General features: G+C 39.4%; 2 protein-coding genes across 2 annotated transcripts; both read left to right on the forward strand.

The window, feature by feature from the left end:
- Nucleotides 1-1497: 1497 nt before the first annotated feature.
- On the forward strand, nucleotides 1498-9506 carry LOC146574357 (ras-related protein rab7-like). Its single transcript, XM_085273960.1, has 7 exons — nucleotides 1498-1612; nucleotides 1864-1947; nucleotides 2065-2127; nucleotides 2775-2901; nucleotides 3087-3305; nucleotides 7696-7824; nucleotides 7933-9506. The coding sequence occupies exons 3-7, from the start codon at nucleotides 2075-2077 to the stop codon at nucleotides 8035-8037; spliced, it is 633 nt and encodes a 210-aa protein (XP_085130086.1). The 5' UTR covers nucleotides 1498-1612; nucleotides 1864-1947; nucleotides 2065-2074; the 3' UTR covers nucleotides 8038-9506.
- Nucleotides 9507-10892: 1386 nt separating this feature from the next.
- On the forward strand, nucleotides 10893-15849 carry arpc4 (actin related protein 2/3 complex, subunit 4). Its single transcript, XM_085273965.1, has 6 exons — nucleotides 10893-11160; nucleotides 13590-13708; nucleotides 13812-13923; nucleotides 14038-14133; nucleotides 15041-15211; nucleotides 15307-15849. Exons 1-6 carry the CDS (start codon nucleotides 11158-11160, stop codon nucleotides 15310-15312), a joined length of 507 nt encoding a protein of 168 aa, XP_085130091.1. The 5' UTR covers nucleotides 10893-11157; the 3' UTR covers nucleotides 15313-15849.
- The last annotated feature ends 20 nt before the right edge of the window (nucleotides 15850-15869 follow it).

The following is a 15869-nucleotide window of genomic DNA, read 5'->3' on the forward strand; positions in this document are numbered from 1 at the left end:
GTACAACGTCTCTTTATGTCTGTCTCCACGTTGGTTGAGTGTGGAGTAAGTGCATATGAGAGCATGAGGGTGGGAATGGATGTTTGTATCTGTGTGTGCCTGTATGTCTGTGTCTATATGTCAGGTTGGGTGTCAGGCGCCACCTCTCTGGGGACATCTCAGGCCCTCCAAGGTTTGGAGGCCTATCTCCCCCTACCACCACTTCCCCTGCCAGTGGCGGACTCCCTCAGACATCGGTGCGTTGGTGGTTCTTTGTGTCCGGGGATGGGCGTCCAGGTACACACCGGCTCACTCCTTGGCGGCCGCTTATCGGGGCCTGGAGCCTGGGGCTCGCTCGGGCCACTTCGGAGGTGGGGTGCCCCCGGCCTCTCGGCCTGGGGCTCGGTCACTCAGGCGCAGCTGGCTGCCGGCGGAGCTCACGGGCGCGTCACTGCAACTCCCCCTGGCTTCTGCTCCGCGGCTGCTGAGTGAGCCCTCATCTGGGACTCTCCTCAGCTCTTTCCGGGACAGTGGCGCAGCTGCCCCTCTGTTGGTCTTCCTTGGTCTCTTGTGTTCTGGGGGCCTCTGGATGTCTGGAGTTTTGATCGCCTCCACACCTGCTTCACGCCCTGGAGGACGGGGCTGTGGCCCCCCCACACCCTCTAGCAGATTATTACATGAAGGAACCTTTTAAAAAAAACAAAAAACAAGCGCGTCCATGCTCACAGGTGTACACACTGGTGATCACACCCACAAACTACACCCTTTTTGGCTCCTACCTCAAAGCACACTGTGTTCTGTTGATCTTATGTGCTGCACAATAATGTTTAACATTTAGTATTTACTGTCATATTCCCATATATCATTGTGATGTTGTTTATTCTATTACTCTTGTTCTCTTCTGCTTGCTTTCTTTTTTCTTTCTCAGCAGGTGATCCAGGTGATTGATATATGCATTTTTTTTTCTCTGCCCGTTCTGTTGGTTTTTGTCTTTTGCCCTTCTCCCCTGTCCCTCTTCTCAGCTGTTTCTCTTTCCCTCTTTCTTTCTCCCCTTCTTTCCCCCAGTCAAGTCTGTCCCGTATTCAGTAAGTGAAAATAAAATAAACAATAAAAGGTGAATCAAATGGACCATTACGGCAAGGCTGGGATGGTCAGTTTGGTAAAGTAAATCCGTTGGGCATCTTTCTTTGCCTTTAGACAACAATTCTGATGGCAAAAGAGCCAAACGGGACAGGCCAAAAAAAAACAAAAAAAACAAAAAAAAAACAACACAAAAATAAAACGCAAAACAAGGCAGGGCTAGAGCCAGGAATACAAAACTAGGAGGGGGGAGACACAAGGAACAAGGGAGCACACAGCAGAGAGGGAGGGCACAACAATAAACAGAGAGAGAGTCAGACAATAAATACACACCAGATAATTAGGGAAATGAGAAACCTTGGCTGAAACTGCTCAAGGAAAACAAGAAAAAGGAAGCAATACAAAACACGTGACACAAGAGACTATCAAAATGAAACAGGAAATAACACTGAGACAGAGACTCAAAATTACAAACAATCTAATTTCTCTCTTTCTTTTTTTTTACTTCAAGCTTTGGGCTCTAAAATATATCAGCTGATCACGACACTTAAAGGTAGCAGTACAATATATATTCACTTACTTATTTTCACTTACGTGTTCAAAAAGGATTACACAACAGTTAGATCCAGTTGACACACTGGGTGTGGCTGAGCCACGGCTTAGATCAGTCATATCCAGTGTGGCAAACAAATTCTTTAATCAATGCATGTTGAACAGAACTCATGTTATGTTTGTGATTGTGGTTGTTTTGCATAATTATACCATACAAAGCTTGACAGTGAATTGAAATCTGTGTGCTGTCAGCTTAGTGACACCGAAATCAGCTGAAACATTTGATGTCACCTGGTTTGAGGAGGAGTTGGATTGATTTGCCAAACAGGTTATAAGGTACATGACTGGAATGAGTGGCATTCATACATGATTGGTGCAGGGCCATGAAAACGCAACACAGGAAGTCAGGAAAGCATTAGTAACTAAACTCTCTTGCGTTTTGTCTTAATGCAGCTGTGGAAAAATGACATCCAAGAAGAGGGTTCTCCTGAAAGTCGTCCTCCTGGGAGATTCATTGTGAGGTTTTGATATTAATGTATTTTAAATGTAATTTTAAAGTGTGTTACTTCGTCGTTGGCACGAGTTGTTGTTGTTGTGCAATAAGCTGTCGCCAGTCAGAATATTAGCTATGTATCTTGCATGTAAGACTTAGTTAATCCTATTGTTTTATGCACAATTATACCTTAGTTTCTGAAATACTGTTTAAGGGAATGTTTAAAACTACTTAATAAAGGTGGTTTAAGTGTGCATAACAACACAAAGCTGTTTATCAGATATCCACAACTGAGAGCGAAACAAACATTTTTCTTGATTGTCAGAGTTGCTTCCTCGTACCAATCACCGCTCTCTCACTCACGTGGATTATTACGTATTTGCACTGATCAAAGATGAAAATGAATTTACTGAATCTATTCTCTTATTATGGATGGATAATATTACCCTACTCTTGTTTTATTTTCCTTTACCACATGAATACAGACAATATAACCAGCTATACTGCTATACAGACCACATGTTAAAATGGTTGGTGATATGCTTGAAGCAGTCATATTTCAACCTGTCTATACTACATGCTGCTTTTATTTAAACTCAACTTGGAATAGAAATTTAAAAAAGCTTTAACCACATTCATAAATCTGTTGTGCTGCTGTTTCTTTTCTCAGTGTTGGGAAGACCTCCTTAATGAACCAGTATGCCATCAAGAAGTTTAGTAACCAGTACAAAGCCACAATAGGAGCAGACTTCATGACGAAGGAGGTGATGGTTGGAGACCAGGTTGTTGTATTGCAGGTGTGGCATAAAATGTAGATGGACTCTTTGATCATATGAGGACAAATGAAGATTTAATGTTTAAGGCTTCAAGCACAGCTTTATTGAGAAAAGACATTTCCAGGTCCTTAGTAGGACGTTGTTGTTCTGCATTATCTCTAGTCTTGGTGTCCTGGTGCTAACTGCGTTTCTCTTTCATTGCCTAGATCTGGGACACAGCTGGCCAGGAAAGGTATCAGTCTTTGAATGCTGCCTTCTATCGTGGAGCAGACTGCTGTGTGCTGGTTTTTGACTTGACAGCGCAAAAAACCTTCAAATCGCTTGACAACTGGAAGGAAGAGTTTCTGATCCAGGCCAGCCCTCGAAATCCTGAGAACTTCCCATTTGTGGTGCTAGGCAACAAGATTGACTTGGAAAACAGAGAGGTTGGTATGAGATTCCTGAGACAAAAAGGTCCGGGTTCAGTATGTTTGTTAGAAGGCTGTCTCTGCCATAGCATAGATAACTTTACTTCCCAGTACTGGTATTGAATTTCCTATCAGAAAGAATGCAGGTGCTTTCCAGCTCATGATGGTAAACGAAGTGCTCGTGTTTTAAAAGATTAGCTGATAGATGTATGTTGACTAAAATGAAGACTGATGGGAGTGTTTGTGTTTCTATTAAATTACTGCCTCAAGTGTTATTGACCGACTGTCTAAATCACACTTGATATTATTTAAAAACACTGATGAATGTACCTGAATGAGCAGACATCAGGGGACAGAAATCAACTGACCAGGTAAAACTGTATAACATAACATTTGCCTGTTTTTATATAAAAAAGCAATTAGGATGATCTTTGAGGAAATACTGCTAAATATTATAGTAAGACGGCTGGAGCAGTAAACTTTCTGTTGTGTTAGTAACAATGTGATGACTGTTTACATGCCACAGATATGACTAAGGTAAGGGAAAAGATAAAGCAGCCTCTTATGAAATCAAGGTTGATTTTGTCTCTCAAGTCTATTTATAAATGGATAAGATTTAAAGATAAACTTTCAAGACTCTCACATATTTTTTGTGAAAAAACACTATTTTTTTCTGATATGTTTCATAAATGAAAGCAGAGTAAAACCTTTTCTAGTGTCTGTCAATCAAAGCAAGGAAGGAAAGTCCAAAGCACTGAGTGCGGTAGGGTTGGAAGAGCCAGATCTTCTCATTCAATTTAATTATTTCTCTGTTAAACCTTCTCTTAGTTTTAAAATGTATGCTAAGCTGTAGGTCCATCTTGCATGCCATGTCAGCCTGAGCAGGGACAATAGAGCGAGTTCCAGCGTTGGTGGGAGTTTAAACTAAAGAAACCGAGGCTGACACAGATATTAGGTTGCAGTGATTGGAGCTGATAAGCTCTCGTTCTGCTACTGTAGGTGCACAGGTGTCTCCTGTGGAAATATTCACCCAGTTCGAGTGTTTTCTGAGAACAGAACTCAAACCTTTTTCACTGAATTCAAGTGCATAGAGGTTTCGCTGCACTGGCCTCAGCATGTGTGAGCCATAATGCTGCAGTGTGAATTTACAGATAAGTCCCCGGAAGCTTGTTCTGCCTTTTCTGCTGAGTACGGTCTGGTTTATAAAAAGCTCAGACACCATCCTTCTGCCTGACGCCTACTGATGGTGTTTTAGAAGTCTCAGATAAACAGCTGGTCAAAGCTACGATCATTTTACCAGAGAGAAGAGAAACTTGAACTGCTGGTGCTCTGCATCTAACGCTACTGACGTGTGATGTTTATTTGGCTGCCACTTTGGATGTGTGACAATAATTGTGACTACATAATGTCAAGGGTCAAGATTTCAACATCCTAGTCACACAGCCCTAAAGACTGGTTAGTGACCCTCTGGCAACTTCTGGTCCTGAGGGCTACATGTACATCCTTCAGGACATGGAGCTACATGTGTATCCGCTGACCAAAAACCTCCTTGAAATTGTTTCAGTTGCTAACAGATTGCAAATACTAGGAAGCTCTCCAAAGGACAACAAAAAACTGGAAATGGGCATGGCAACATGTTGGTTAAACTTTAGTGAATACAAAGGACCTATAGAAATTCTGCATCTTTAAACTAAGATAAAAGCCCAAAGATAAACAATACAGCTGGTTTGTGGAGATTACTGCACAAAGTTTTTGTGGGATAGGAACCTCCCATCTCATGGTGCCTCTTGCTGTTTGCAGTCTTGCGTCACAAATCCAGTCAGTGTATATTGGTTTTTCAGCTGCTGCTGAAGAAAAAGCTCAGGGAGCTCTTTACTCATACTCTCTGGAGAGGAGGGTGTGTTTGATCATTTTACATCTCTCATTCTTTTGTATAGTAATCAACTGCTAAGTTTTATTTTGTTTATTTATTTTGTTTTTATTTTGATAGCAGTTTGTCCATCTTTTAGTTTAATTAACAATTAAAAGAAAATATATTTCTGCTCTTAAAAGTGCCTCCTTCACTATTTTTCTGCCTCAACACTTCTTCTTGCTTTTTCCGTGTCCGCTGGACGTCTCAGGGGACATAACAGATGTGTGAGAAAGGAGAAATTACAATACTGAGCAGAGGGAGTAAAGGCTATGGCTATTGGCTAAAGGCTATTGTATGGGATAAATAAAGATGTTTGTTTCTTGCTATTTGTACATAGCTTAATAAACTAGTGTTTTAAACATAGCTGATGTCCATAAAGTGTCACAAAGTAATCTCAAAGTTTAGAAATTTGTCAGTCTATTGGTAGACAAATTGTCTATAAAGGCAGATAGTTTAGCACTTAGGCTAACTGACCTAGTTGTGGGCCCACAACTAAAGATAAGAAGATAAGAATAGTGAGTGATGTAGTTTCTATCTGTACTTTTGACTTAAACATTGGATCATACTTTATGATCAGTTAATACAGAAAACGGAGCATTTACAAAGTGTCCACACTGTTCTGACAAATCTGCAGCAACCGTGTGATTGTGTCAAATCAGCAGAGGTGGGACCAAGTCATTGTTTTGCAAGTCTCAAGTAAGTCTCAAGTCTTTATCCTCAAGTCTCAAGTCAAGTCTCAAGTAATGTCAGGCAAGTCAGAGTCGAGTCTCAAGTCACTGGTGTAAAAGTCCGAGTCAAGTCACAAGTCTGAAACTTTGAATTTCAAGTCCTTTCGAGTCTTTAAAAAAAAAAAACAACGAAAAAATAATGTTGCAGTTATGCTAAATGTAAATGTTAGACCATGTAATTTTAAAATCTGTGTTTTTCTCAACACATGACAAAATAGTGAACTTAGAAAATATACACAAATTGTGAAATTGCACCTCTTTAAAATGCAGCTCAATTAAACCTAGCTCCAAGAATAATTTTCACCGACAGTTCTGAGATAAGCTGCATGTTATTCTTGGATGCGGTTGTAGGACCGGCTTTAAAATCGCATGACAAAAATATCATACACATTAAAAAAACTGTATCACCAACGTAGCCTGGACAACATTTGCTAGTTAGATGAAGTCAGCTATCTCATCGTAGCATATTTATATGCATATTTATAATCATACGGTTCTTGGAGTGAGTGCACACACTCATGAAGTTTAGTAACTTCAGGTCACTGCAACAAGCCCAGGTACAGTTTACCGACGGATGGGTGCAGGACCTTGAAATGCACCGTGTAGAAAGTAAAGACCATCGTACGTATCATAAGTTTACCAGTCTCACGAATCGTCGTCATAAATACACATTCGTTAACCGTTTATTAATAGGACCTTTGAGCTCAACGGTAATTAATTAGTAGTGGAAATAATTTCTGGTAGCATCACAGAAATGTAGCAGTGACAATAATATTGTATGCTGTAATCGTACTGGGCAATTAGTGATACAAAAAAACCTGTTTTATCCTGTGAATAAAAGTATATGTTTTTGTCAATGTACCATAATAACAGAAGCGAAACGCAATATTGTGTCAGGACAATTCACTATTTATGCACAATAAACACAATAAATAAAGGAGCATAGCGCGACAATTTCTGTTCAGCGCCAGACTTGCTTGTAACCTATATCACCAGTTATGTTATGAAAATGACGTATTAACTACTAAAAAACACTGACCTTCGTGTAAATGCTTGGAGCAGACTAACCTGTGAGCTGGAGTGTTCTGGGACGTTATATTTGATCTTTGAATGGCTGCAATCCAGGCCATCCATTGCCTCTTTGTTACTTCGGAAACATGGCTCGAACAATTTCTCTTCAACAAGGTAATCCGATAACAACCGATCTCTTTACCCGTCGGCTTCCCGTGGCTGTCATGCGACCGGCTATTGCAGTTAATAATACAACGGCTTCTTGTGTTTCTTTTTATCGCTGTATAACTGATTTTAATTGAAAGCCTGCGTGCGCTAGTACCGCTTGCCACGAGTTCCCAGAATCCTTTGCGGTTCTACCCGTGAATGACGTCACATTTTCAATCTCTATATAATATGCATGTTAGATTTTGTATTTGGGGTAAAATATCAAGTCTTTTCAAGTAAACCGGTTCAAGTCCAATTCAAGTCCCAAGTCATTGGTGTAAAAGTCCAAGTCAAGTCACAAGTCTTAGAACATTTTTTCAAGTCAAGTCTAAAGTCATAAAATTAATGACTCGAGGCTGACTCGAGTCCAAGTCATGTGACTCGAGTCCACACCTCTGGAAATCAGAATGAGCCAGAATCTCGGAGGAATATTTCCAGCACTTTGTTGTTATAAAGAGATAAGGCAGTTCTGAAAGCAAACAGGGGTCCAGCCTGACACCATCCAGTGAGTATAATTTAGATGATTATTAATGATATTGTATATCCACAGGTGACCACCAAAAGGGCTCAAGCCTGGTGCCAAAGTAAGAACAACATCCCCTACTTTGAGACCAGTGCGAAAGACGCCACAAATCTAGAACAGGCATTCCAGACAATTGCAAGTAACACACTCAAACAGGTGAGTTACAGTTTTATGGAATTAGGGGAAAAAATGTTGGTTTTGGAATATATTGTGGCATTGTGTGACCATTGACTTTTCAAAACTCTGTTGGCTTTTTTTTTTCAGGCCTCACAGGGGACAGAGGTGGAGTTGTATCATGACTTCCCAGAGCCCATAGTATTTGGAGAGAATGATGAATCTAAGTCTTCAGCAAAAAGATGCAGCTGCTAAGGGAAAACTTTAACCATCTTCTCTCTTAACTTTTTGGAAACACACTGTCACCTTGGTTACATCACCTCCAGGGAATGGAAACAGCCTACTGTTCTCCCTCCTCCATGCCATTGTTTATTCCCTCAACACTACCCTTCACACAATGTGCTGCACATGGAAGGGCCCCCTCTATCTTTATAGACAAATTAATACACATTTCTAGCATCTCTCGCAGGAATCTTGGGGTAACCTTTGACCGATTTTTCACTTTGAATGCTTGCATTAAATCTCTGGTTCATCTTTGCTTCTATCACTTTAAATCGATTAAGAAATTGAGTTAAACTCCACTGTGTCATGCTCTGAACTGGACTGAATATTTTTCATGTCTTTACTTCATTGGGTTTAAGTTGCTCATTTGTTTTGATGGTTATTATCTTAACAAGACTTCCTTGGAACTTTGAAGCTTGCACGACTGACAAACTCTTGTAAATACTCACATATCACACTGTTGCTAATTCAGCTGAACTGACTCCCGATGAACTTCCATGTACATTTTAAGATTTTTATTTTATTTGATTCGTTTTGATTTATTTTGATAATAAACAAGCATCAGTGTACATCAGTGAACTTTTGCATCCATATATCTCCAGCATGTCCCAGAGGTCATGTGATCAGGGCTTGCTGGCTCTGCAGCATACAAAGATAGAGATAGAGTACAAAAGACATCTCTCCCTCTGAGCCTGAGATCTGTGGACTTGGTGGATTAGTTTTTAAAACTTAGATTTATAAACTTGTTTTGGAGTAATTTTTTTGCTCTCATGTTTTAGTATTTTGTTGTTAAAATTTTTGATATTTATCTTAAAAGATCCTATGTACATTTTTTTTTTTTTTTTGCTATATTTTAAACATGGTCTTTAACGCTATTTAGCATTGTTTTAACATGGGAGACTGTCAGGTTTGACTTGCTTTACAAGACACCATCTAGTGGCTATTAGAGGAACTGCAATTTTGGCACTTCTGCTTTAGCTAGAGGTGTTTAGCGTTCATCCTTCCACAAAAACCACTACTACTCTTCCTGCTTAAACTTTTTTTTGATAACTCAAAATACAAATTTGCCACACTTTTTCGTATATCACTTAAACGTATATCACGTATCATATTAAAACGTGATGATCACGATCTTATCATTAATGATCATGCTGTGAGTGGTTCTATTTGTTGACTCCCACATTAAGGGTGGTGGGACTGGATATCGGGGCCTTTCTATCACCGTGTTAACAAAAGTAATATAGTCAGTCCAGTGACACACTGATACATATATTTTCATGCTTTTTATTTCAGTGTAGTCATAATACTCCTGAACTCAAACTCTTTCATTTGCCGGTGAATAATAGGAATTTGCACTATTAATGACTGTTTTTGAGCCTCCTTGACCTTAGGATGGATTTTAATGTAATGTACTTGCATTTGGAGTTTTTCTACTGACCACTCAGAGCACTTTAGACTAAAAGTCACATTTTAACCAAACATTTCTGCAGTGTTTTATTCTATACAATTCAAGCACTTCTCACATCCACAGCCACTTTAGAATCACCAACTAACCTAAAAAGCATGTCTTTGGACTGTGGGAGGAAGCCGGTACAGGCACAGTGAGCACATGCAAACTCCACACAAGTAATATTGCCACCACCTGTGAATTGTGATGGATAGTGAGATAGATGAGCTACTACGTCACTTACGTTCTCGCTTTTTAGTGGCAGATGTGGCCACTTGGGATAAATTCACTTCTGGCAAAAGACCCAATTCACACACCTACGGTCATTTTAGAGTTGAACATTAGCCTAATCCCACACATGTCTTTGGACTGTATGCAGTTACCTGGAAAGAATACTGAAACTCAACAGAGAAAGGCTCTAGGCCCTTCTTGTTATGAGGCAACAGTGCTAATCACTGCATCACCAAGCCTGTGAAGATGAATTTTCTGTCTCTATTTAGCTCAGTGACAGATTGGTAACCTGTCCCTCCTGCCACCATGAATTGGATAATCAGATGAAATTGGATGGATGGGTGCAAAACACTAAAAAGTTAGAAAAATAGCAATAGCTATTCCTCCTAACTTTATAGAAAAAATGGAAATCACGCAGAATAACTGCTAACATGTTGGAATGGCCTTATACAACAGAACAATGCATCCTGTTGCAGACAGGCCTCGCTCACATAAAAGCATTTCTTTTTATCCATGTTCAAAATAAGCATAGGGCTTACTAAAGTGTGTGTCACTGAGCAGTACCATGCAGTACTGTGTATTACCAGAACTCTCAAACTCTGAAAAAATAGAATTGGAAAGGAATCAAATGAGCATCTGGTATTCTTGTTCTGCTTTCCAGGCAAAGCAAGAATACCGGAAAAAGCAGTAATAGCCGCAGGCTCTTCAGGCGTTACTGACAACTGCAAAAGCTGCATTCCAGTTAGGTAAGCAATTATAGCTGCTTTACTGGAATGACTTACCATTTAAGGAAACTAAAATACTAGCTGGGATTAAATTCTAATTTGTCAAAGGTTTGACAGCGTTTCTAGTAGATAATGGCAGATGGTGTGAGCATAAATTGAGGCAATTTAGGATTTGAACAAACAGCTTGTAGTACAAGGGGTCAGACAGAGAACCGGAAGGGGCATGTATGGAGGTGTGGTCCCACTCCTGAAGATATATCATCTCCATTTCCATTTCACATTACGGTGCATTATAATGTTGGTAGACGTTAATTAGCTACAACAGACACTCACTTTGCTTTCCTTTTTAACGTAATAGTTTCGATATACATGAAAACCTGAAAGGTGTGGTTTGTTGCGTTAACTAATTATCGTGGAATGTTCAGATTTGCAAATTGATGATGATTACTCTCAAGTCATGACAAACAGCTCATGATACACTTCTACATAAGTAATGCTACACTTCCTTTATAAATTATAAGTATTATTATCGATACTGGTATCAGCCATACTGGCCCTGTATTTGCTTGGTTACAGATCGACAGTATCATCACAGCGGCGGCAGCAGCGGATAATTTCCGGAATATTCACAGAAGAGACTCCGTTAGTGCAGCTACTTCCGCCTTTAGCCGCCTCTCCTGACACTGAGAAATGGTAAGAGAAATTAGACATATGTGCTTATGAAACGACATAGCTGAATAGTCGTACATATTCGGCGTTGTGGGTTTTGGGTTTGTAGCCGTTCGTTAACGGAAAATGCACCCATAAACGGATTTTGTTACTCCCCATTTGTGACACTTAGAGTAGCTAGGTGACCGGGATTGCTAACAGGCTAATTTTAGCCAGCTAGTTTTCTTGCTAAAAGAAAAGGCAGATTGCTGTTTGGTTATAGCTCATGCTGATGGTGTGAACAGATAGGTCCTTACTCTGTAGTAATATTAATTGTTAAATAGCGTACAGTGCTGTCTGCGGTGTTGAAAAGGGAGGGTTGCATCTGGCGAGCTAGTTGTCACAGCTGACCTGATGTAATGTTTGATAAGGAGAGATTTAGGGTGGAGGTGCTGCACCCTCTGGAGCTTATGTAAAAAAAAATATTCTATTGCTAAGCCATGTTGCATATTTGAATAAAAGCTTTTAACATTTTTATTTGTCTTACTGACTTTTGTAGGGCATGTGGCAACACTCACCGAACACTTTTTAGGCACACTTTGCTAGTACGTTTTGCTTCAGGTGTGCCTTGAATGTTAATAGCACAGATTGAACAAGGTGCATTCATCACAGATTTTGGGCCATTTTGGCACGATGGCATCACACAGTTGCTGCAGGTTTGTTGATTGCATGTTCTTGATCCAAGCCTTCTATTACACCGCATCAGAAAGGTGCTCTACTGGATTCATATCTGATCTCTCATCATGTTCACAAAACCAGTTTGAGATGTTTTGAGCTAGGAAACATGGTGTCTTATCCTGCTCGAAGCAGTCATCAGAAGATGGGTACATTGTATACAACAATACCTGGGTACTCTCTGTGGGATTTAAATGGTGCTCAGTTGGTGACAAGAGAATATTCTCATGCCATCACGCCACCAATGACACCAGGCTGGATGGATCCATGCTCTCATGTAGTTTACCTCAAATGTTGATGTTACCATCTGACTGTTGAAACTGTCAGCAGCAATTGAGACTGATCAGACCGGTAAAGCTTTTCCAGTCTACCGTTGTCCAATTTTGGAGAAGGTTTTTTGTTTTGTTTCTTTTTTTTGTTTTGTTTTTTTAGTTGTTGCCTTCCTATTAGCTTGAAGCACTGTGGCCAGTCACCTGACCTGTGGCATCAGCAAAGCATTTTCACCCAGAGAACTGCGGCTCACTGTATATTTCTTTTCCTTTTTTTTTTTTTTTTTTTGGACCATTTTCTGTAAACCCTAGAGATGGATGTGTGGGGAAATCTCAGTCAGTCAGCAGTTTCTGAAATACTCACTTAAAACTTCCTTTCTTCCCCACTCAGATGCTCAGTTTGAACTTGAGCAAATTGCTCGACCAGGTCCACATGACTAAATGCACTGAGTTGCTGCCATGTGACTTGCTAATTAAATATTTCCATTAACAAGGAGCTAAACAGGTGTACCTAATAAAGTGACCAATGAGTGTTTGCTGCATTGTGATATTGATGACTTTGATTTATGGATGTGATCAGAGGATAAAGTGAACAAAGTCATTACCATTTTTTGGCAGTTAAAAAATATACAATATAAAATAAAATAAAAACATGTTTGATGAGGATCCCTTAAGTGTCATCAAACAATATGTATCTCATTATGGGCTAACTCGCCAACTGAAAATCCTACTTTGGTTTTCAACTGGGTTTAGATCTGGTGAGTGCAAATGCCATAACATATGACTCACATCATTTTTAATACTGAGCAAACAATTCAGCCCTTTCATGCTCTTTGGATGGAGCCACAGTCATCCCCGAAAACCCCGACCATGTTAGGAATGTTTTCTTGGTGTACACATACATATGGTTAAAGATGACTCGCTTGACCACATCCATTCTAATCTCTCACAATTTATTTCTAATAAGGGGTGAAATTCTCATTAACCCTACTATAACGTCTGTCTGTCACATCACATTGTCATCCCCAACAGGAAGTTGCTAAATTGCAGTTGCTGACAACTTCCTTTTGGGGATGTTTTTACAGTAGATTTAAATAAATCTCCTGTCGTCCATGTGCCAAAAATGAATCAGTGTCACTCAGAGCTACCTGCGTTACAACAGCTGCATGTATTATGTTGGTTTCCCCCTTATTGATTGAGATTTTATATATCTTCTACACCAGCATCAGTAGTGGATTTCTTGGTGGTTTCTTTCTCCTGTTATGGATACCTTTATCTTGGTGTTAATGACAGGACTGTATTTTGACTTGACATACCTTTTGAACATAAGCAAGTATTGCAAGCAGGAGAAATTGTATGAAACACTCATGACCTCTCATTGTCCAGTCACACTTGGCTGTACCTGGGAATAGACAGACATGGTTAAGAAAATATTCTCTTGTTTTTTTTTTCTTCGATTTTCACTCTCAGACAGCAACGTTGCGCCCGTATCTCAACGCTGTGCGTGCCACACTGCAGGCCGCCCTCTGCCTGGAGAATTTCTCCTCACAAGTGGTGGAGAGACACAACAAGCCAGAAGTGGAAGTGAGGTGAGCCTAGCAACAGCGTAAAACTTGAAGGAGTTTAACATCACAATGCCTACGGATCTATAGTGTTTATAGTCTGCGTGTGTGTTTCTCTGGTTCTTTTTAGGAGCAGTAAAGAGTTGCTCCTCCAGCCTGTAATCATCAGCCGTAATGACAAGGAGAAGGTTTTGATCGAAGGCTCCATCAACTCTGTCAGAGTCAGCATCGCTGTCAAGCAGGTGAGTGCAGACCCTGACTTACACCAGATGTTAGTAATTAACACACTCATGTAAACGTCACAGCTGTTTATAATGCCCATTATTATTTTTCATTAATTAACTAATTTGTTCTAGGCCGATGAGATTGAGAAGATTCTGTGCCACAAGTTCATGCGCTTCATGATGATGAGAGCAGAGAACTTCTTCATCCTGAGGAGGAAACCAGTGGAGGTAAGTGGCCTTGGAAAATGCATCAGTCACACTTAGATGGTTCCTATTAGAGGTGTTGGGCATTTTGTTGCCATTGACAATAATTATAATATTTAAAAAATGAAAAAACTGCTTTAAATTCTGTAGCTTTCTACACATAGTTTATTATAATTCATTTGCCAAAAGAAACCAAAGACAACGTCAAATTTAACCCGCATTGTTATTATTGTTATTATTACTAATAATGATATTATCATCAGTACATACAGTACATCAGTATTGTTTAGTCAGAGGATTTTAGTCAGTTGGTAGGTGGTTGCTGGGCAACATGGTGCCATTATGTCATTCATAATTTTGTGTATATAAATGAGATGTTAGTATTGTGAAATTAAACTGATGCAATGCCTATAACATGTTATAGGTGCATAAATGCCACAAATGGGTCATTTAGCACATGATAAATGTGCAAAAATACAGAAAATCGTATGATAGGTCATTGCACAGACTGTCCTGTAATTATGAAAGATAATGTTTTCTTAATTTACTGTGAGCTTTCCTGTCATTTAATTGTTTATCTTTTCGTTAAGTATTTGTATGTAGTATGTAAGGGGTGGGCAGTGTTCAAGAGGAAAATTAAAAATAAAAACTTTTATGAACCTTTAAGTGTCATAAACATTATTAAACACAAAAACTTTATATAGTTATGTAGGTAGCGACATGTTCTTAAAAGTTGTTTTAGGTTAAAATAGCAGCTGCCCTTTTACCTCCAGTGTTTTCCACAAATAAAAGATAAAGTTTAGTTGCAAATAACAAGCTCATTGATTCAAGTATTGAGAGTTATATTACTTTTTGAACTCAACAGCATTCAGTTCAAGTGAATGTGGTGATGAGATCATCGTTAACATTACTGTTCTCTTTAATTTCACAGGGCTATGACATCAGCTTTCTCATCACCAATTTCCACACAGAACAGATGTACAAGCACAAGCTAGTGGACTTTGTCATTCATTTCATGGAGGAAATTGACAAGGAGATTAGTGAAATGAAGCTGTCTGTCAATGCCAGGGCTCGCATCGTCGCTGAGGAGTTCCTCAAAAATGTGAGTTTCAGTAATTCTTTCACGTGCAAAACTTTAAATAAAGATGACCAAGAGTTAAAATATGATTTTCATTGCTTTTTGTTCTTCTGTTGCAGTTCTGAGACCGAAGAAACTCGGAAAAATGCATTCCTTTTGCAATCTTGGCCGTCACTGTGGAGCGTTCACATCAGAGGAGACAAACTATGATCAGCCAATAAAAGCTGAGCTACATAAGACGTACAGTAATGATGTACAGGCCAATGAGCTTTTAGCCTTTAAACTTTAATTCCCTCTGTGCTCAGAAATGTTGGTGGTTGTACATATTGAAGATTTACGTGTGAAACATTCATTTCTGCCTTGAACATAACGAGTCAGGGCAGGTCCTTAAAAAGAGTTATCAATATTCATGAGCACAGGCTAATATGGATCTTTTTTTTTCCAGATAATTTAATTTTTTTAAATATATAGACAATATATATATATATACTATATGCATATTAATTTCCTGTTTTGTTACAACAGACTTCAACCCATGAATGCAATCAATTGGATAATGATTCTTGCTGTAGTTCACAAGTACACAGACGAGTCTGTCGTCGATGAAACAAGAATACATTTGCTGGCAATGAAGACGAATAAAAAACCCAGTCTGCTTTGTATTTTCTGTGATTTCTGTTCA

The sequence above is a fragment of the Mchenga conophoros genome, linkage group LG5, assembly GCF_057382185.1.
Source record: "Mchenga conophoros isolate Kocher_MC1m ecotype Shallow Benthic linkage group LG5, M_conophoros_male_GT1.1, whole genome shotgun sequence".
In the NCBI taxonomy this organism is placed as follows: Eukaryota; Metazoa; Chordata; class Actinopteri; order Cichliformes; family Cichlidae; genus Mchenga; species Mchenga conophoros.

Coding starts and splice junctions, on each gene's coding strand:
- LOC146574357 (XM_085273960.1), top strand. CDS start 2,075: ATGACATCCAAGAAGAGGGTTCTCCTGAAAGTCGTCCTCCTGGGAGAT. Junction 3,306..7,695: donor TTGACTTGGAAAACAGAGAG/GTTGGTATGAGA, acceptor GTATATCCACAG/GTGACCACCAAAAGGGCTCA. Junction 7,825..7,932: donor CAAGTAACACACTCAAACAG/GTGAGTTACAGT, acceptor TTTTTTTTTCAG/GCCTCACAGGGGACAGAGGT.
- arpc4 (XM_085273965.1), top strand. Junction 13,709..13,811: donor AAGCCAGAAGTGGAAGTGAG/GTGAGCCTAGCA, acceptor GGTTCTTTTTAG/GAGCAGTAAAGAGTTGCTCC. Junction 13,924..14,037: donor TCAGCATCGCTGTCAAGCAG/GTGAGTGCAGAC, acceptor AATTTGTTCTAG/GCCGATGAGATTGAGAAGAT.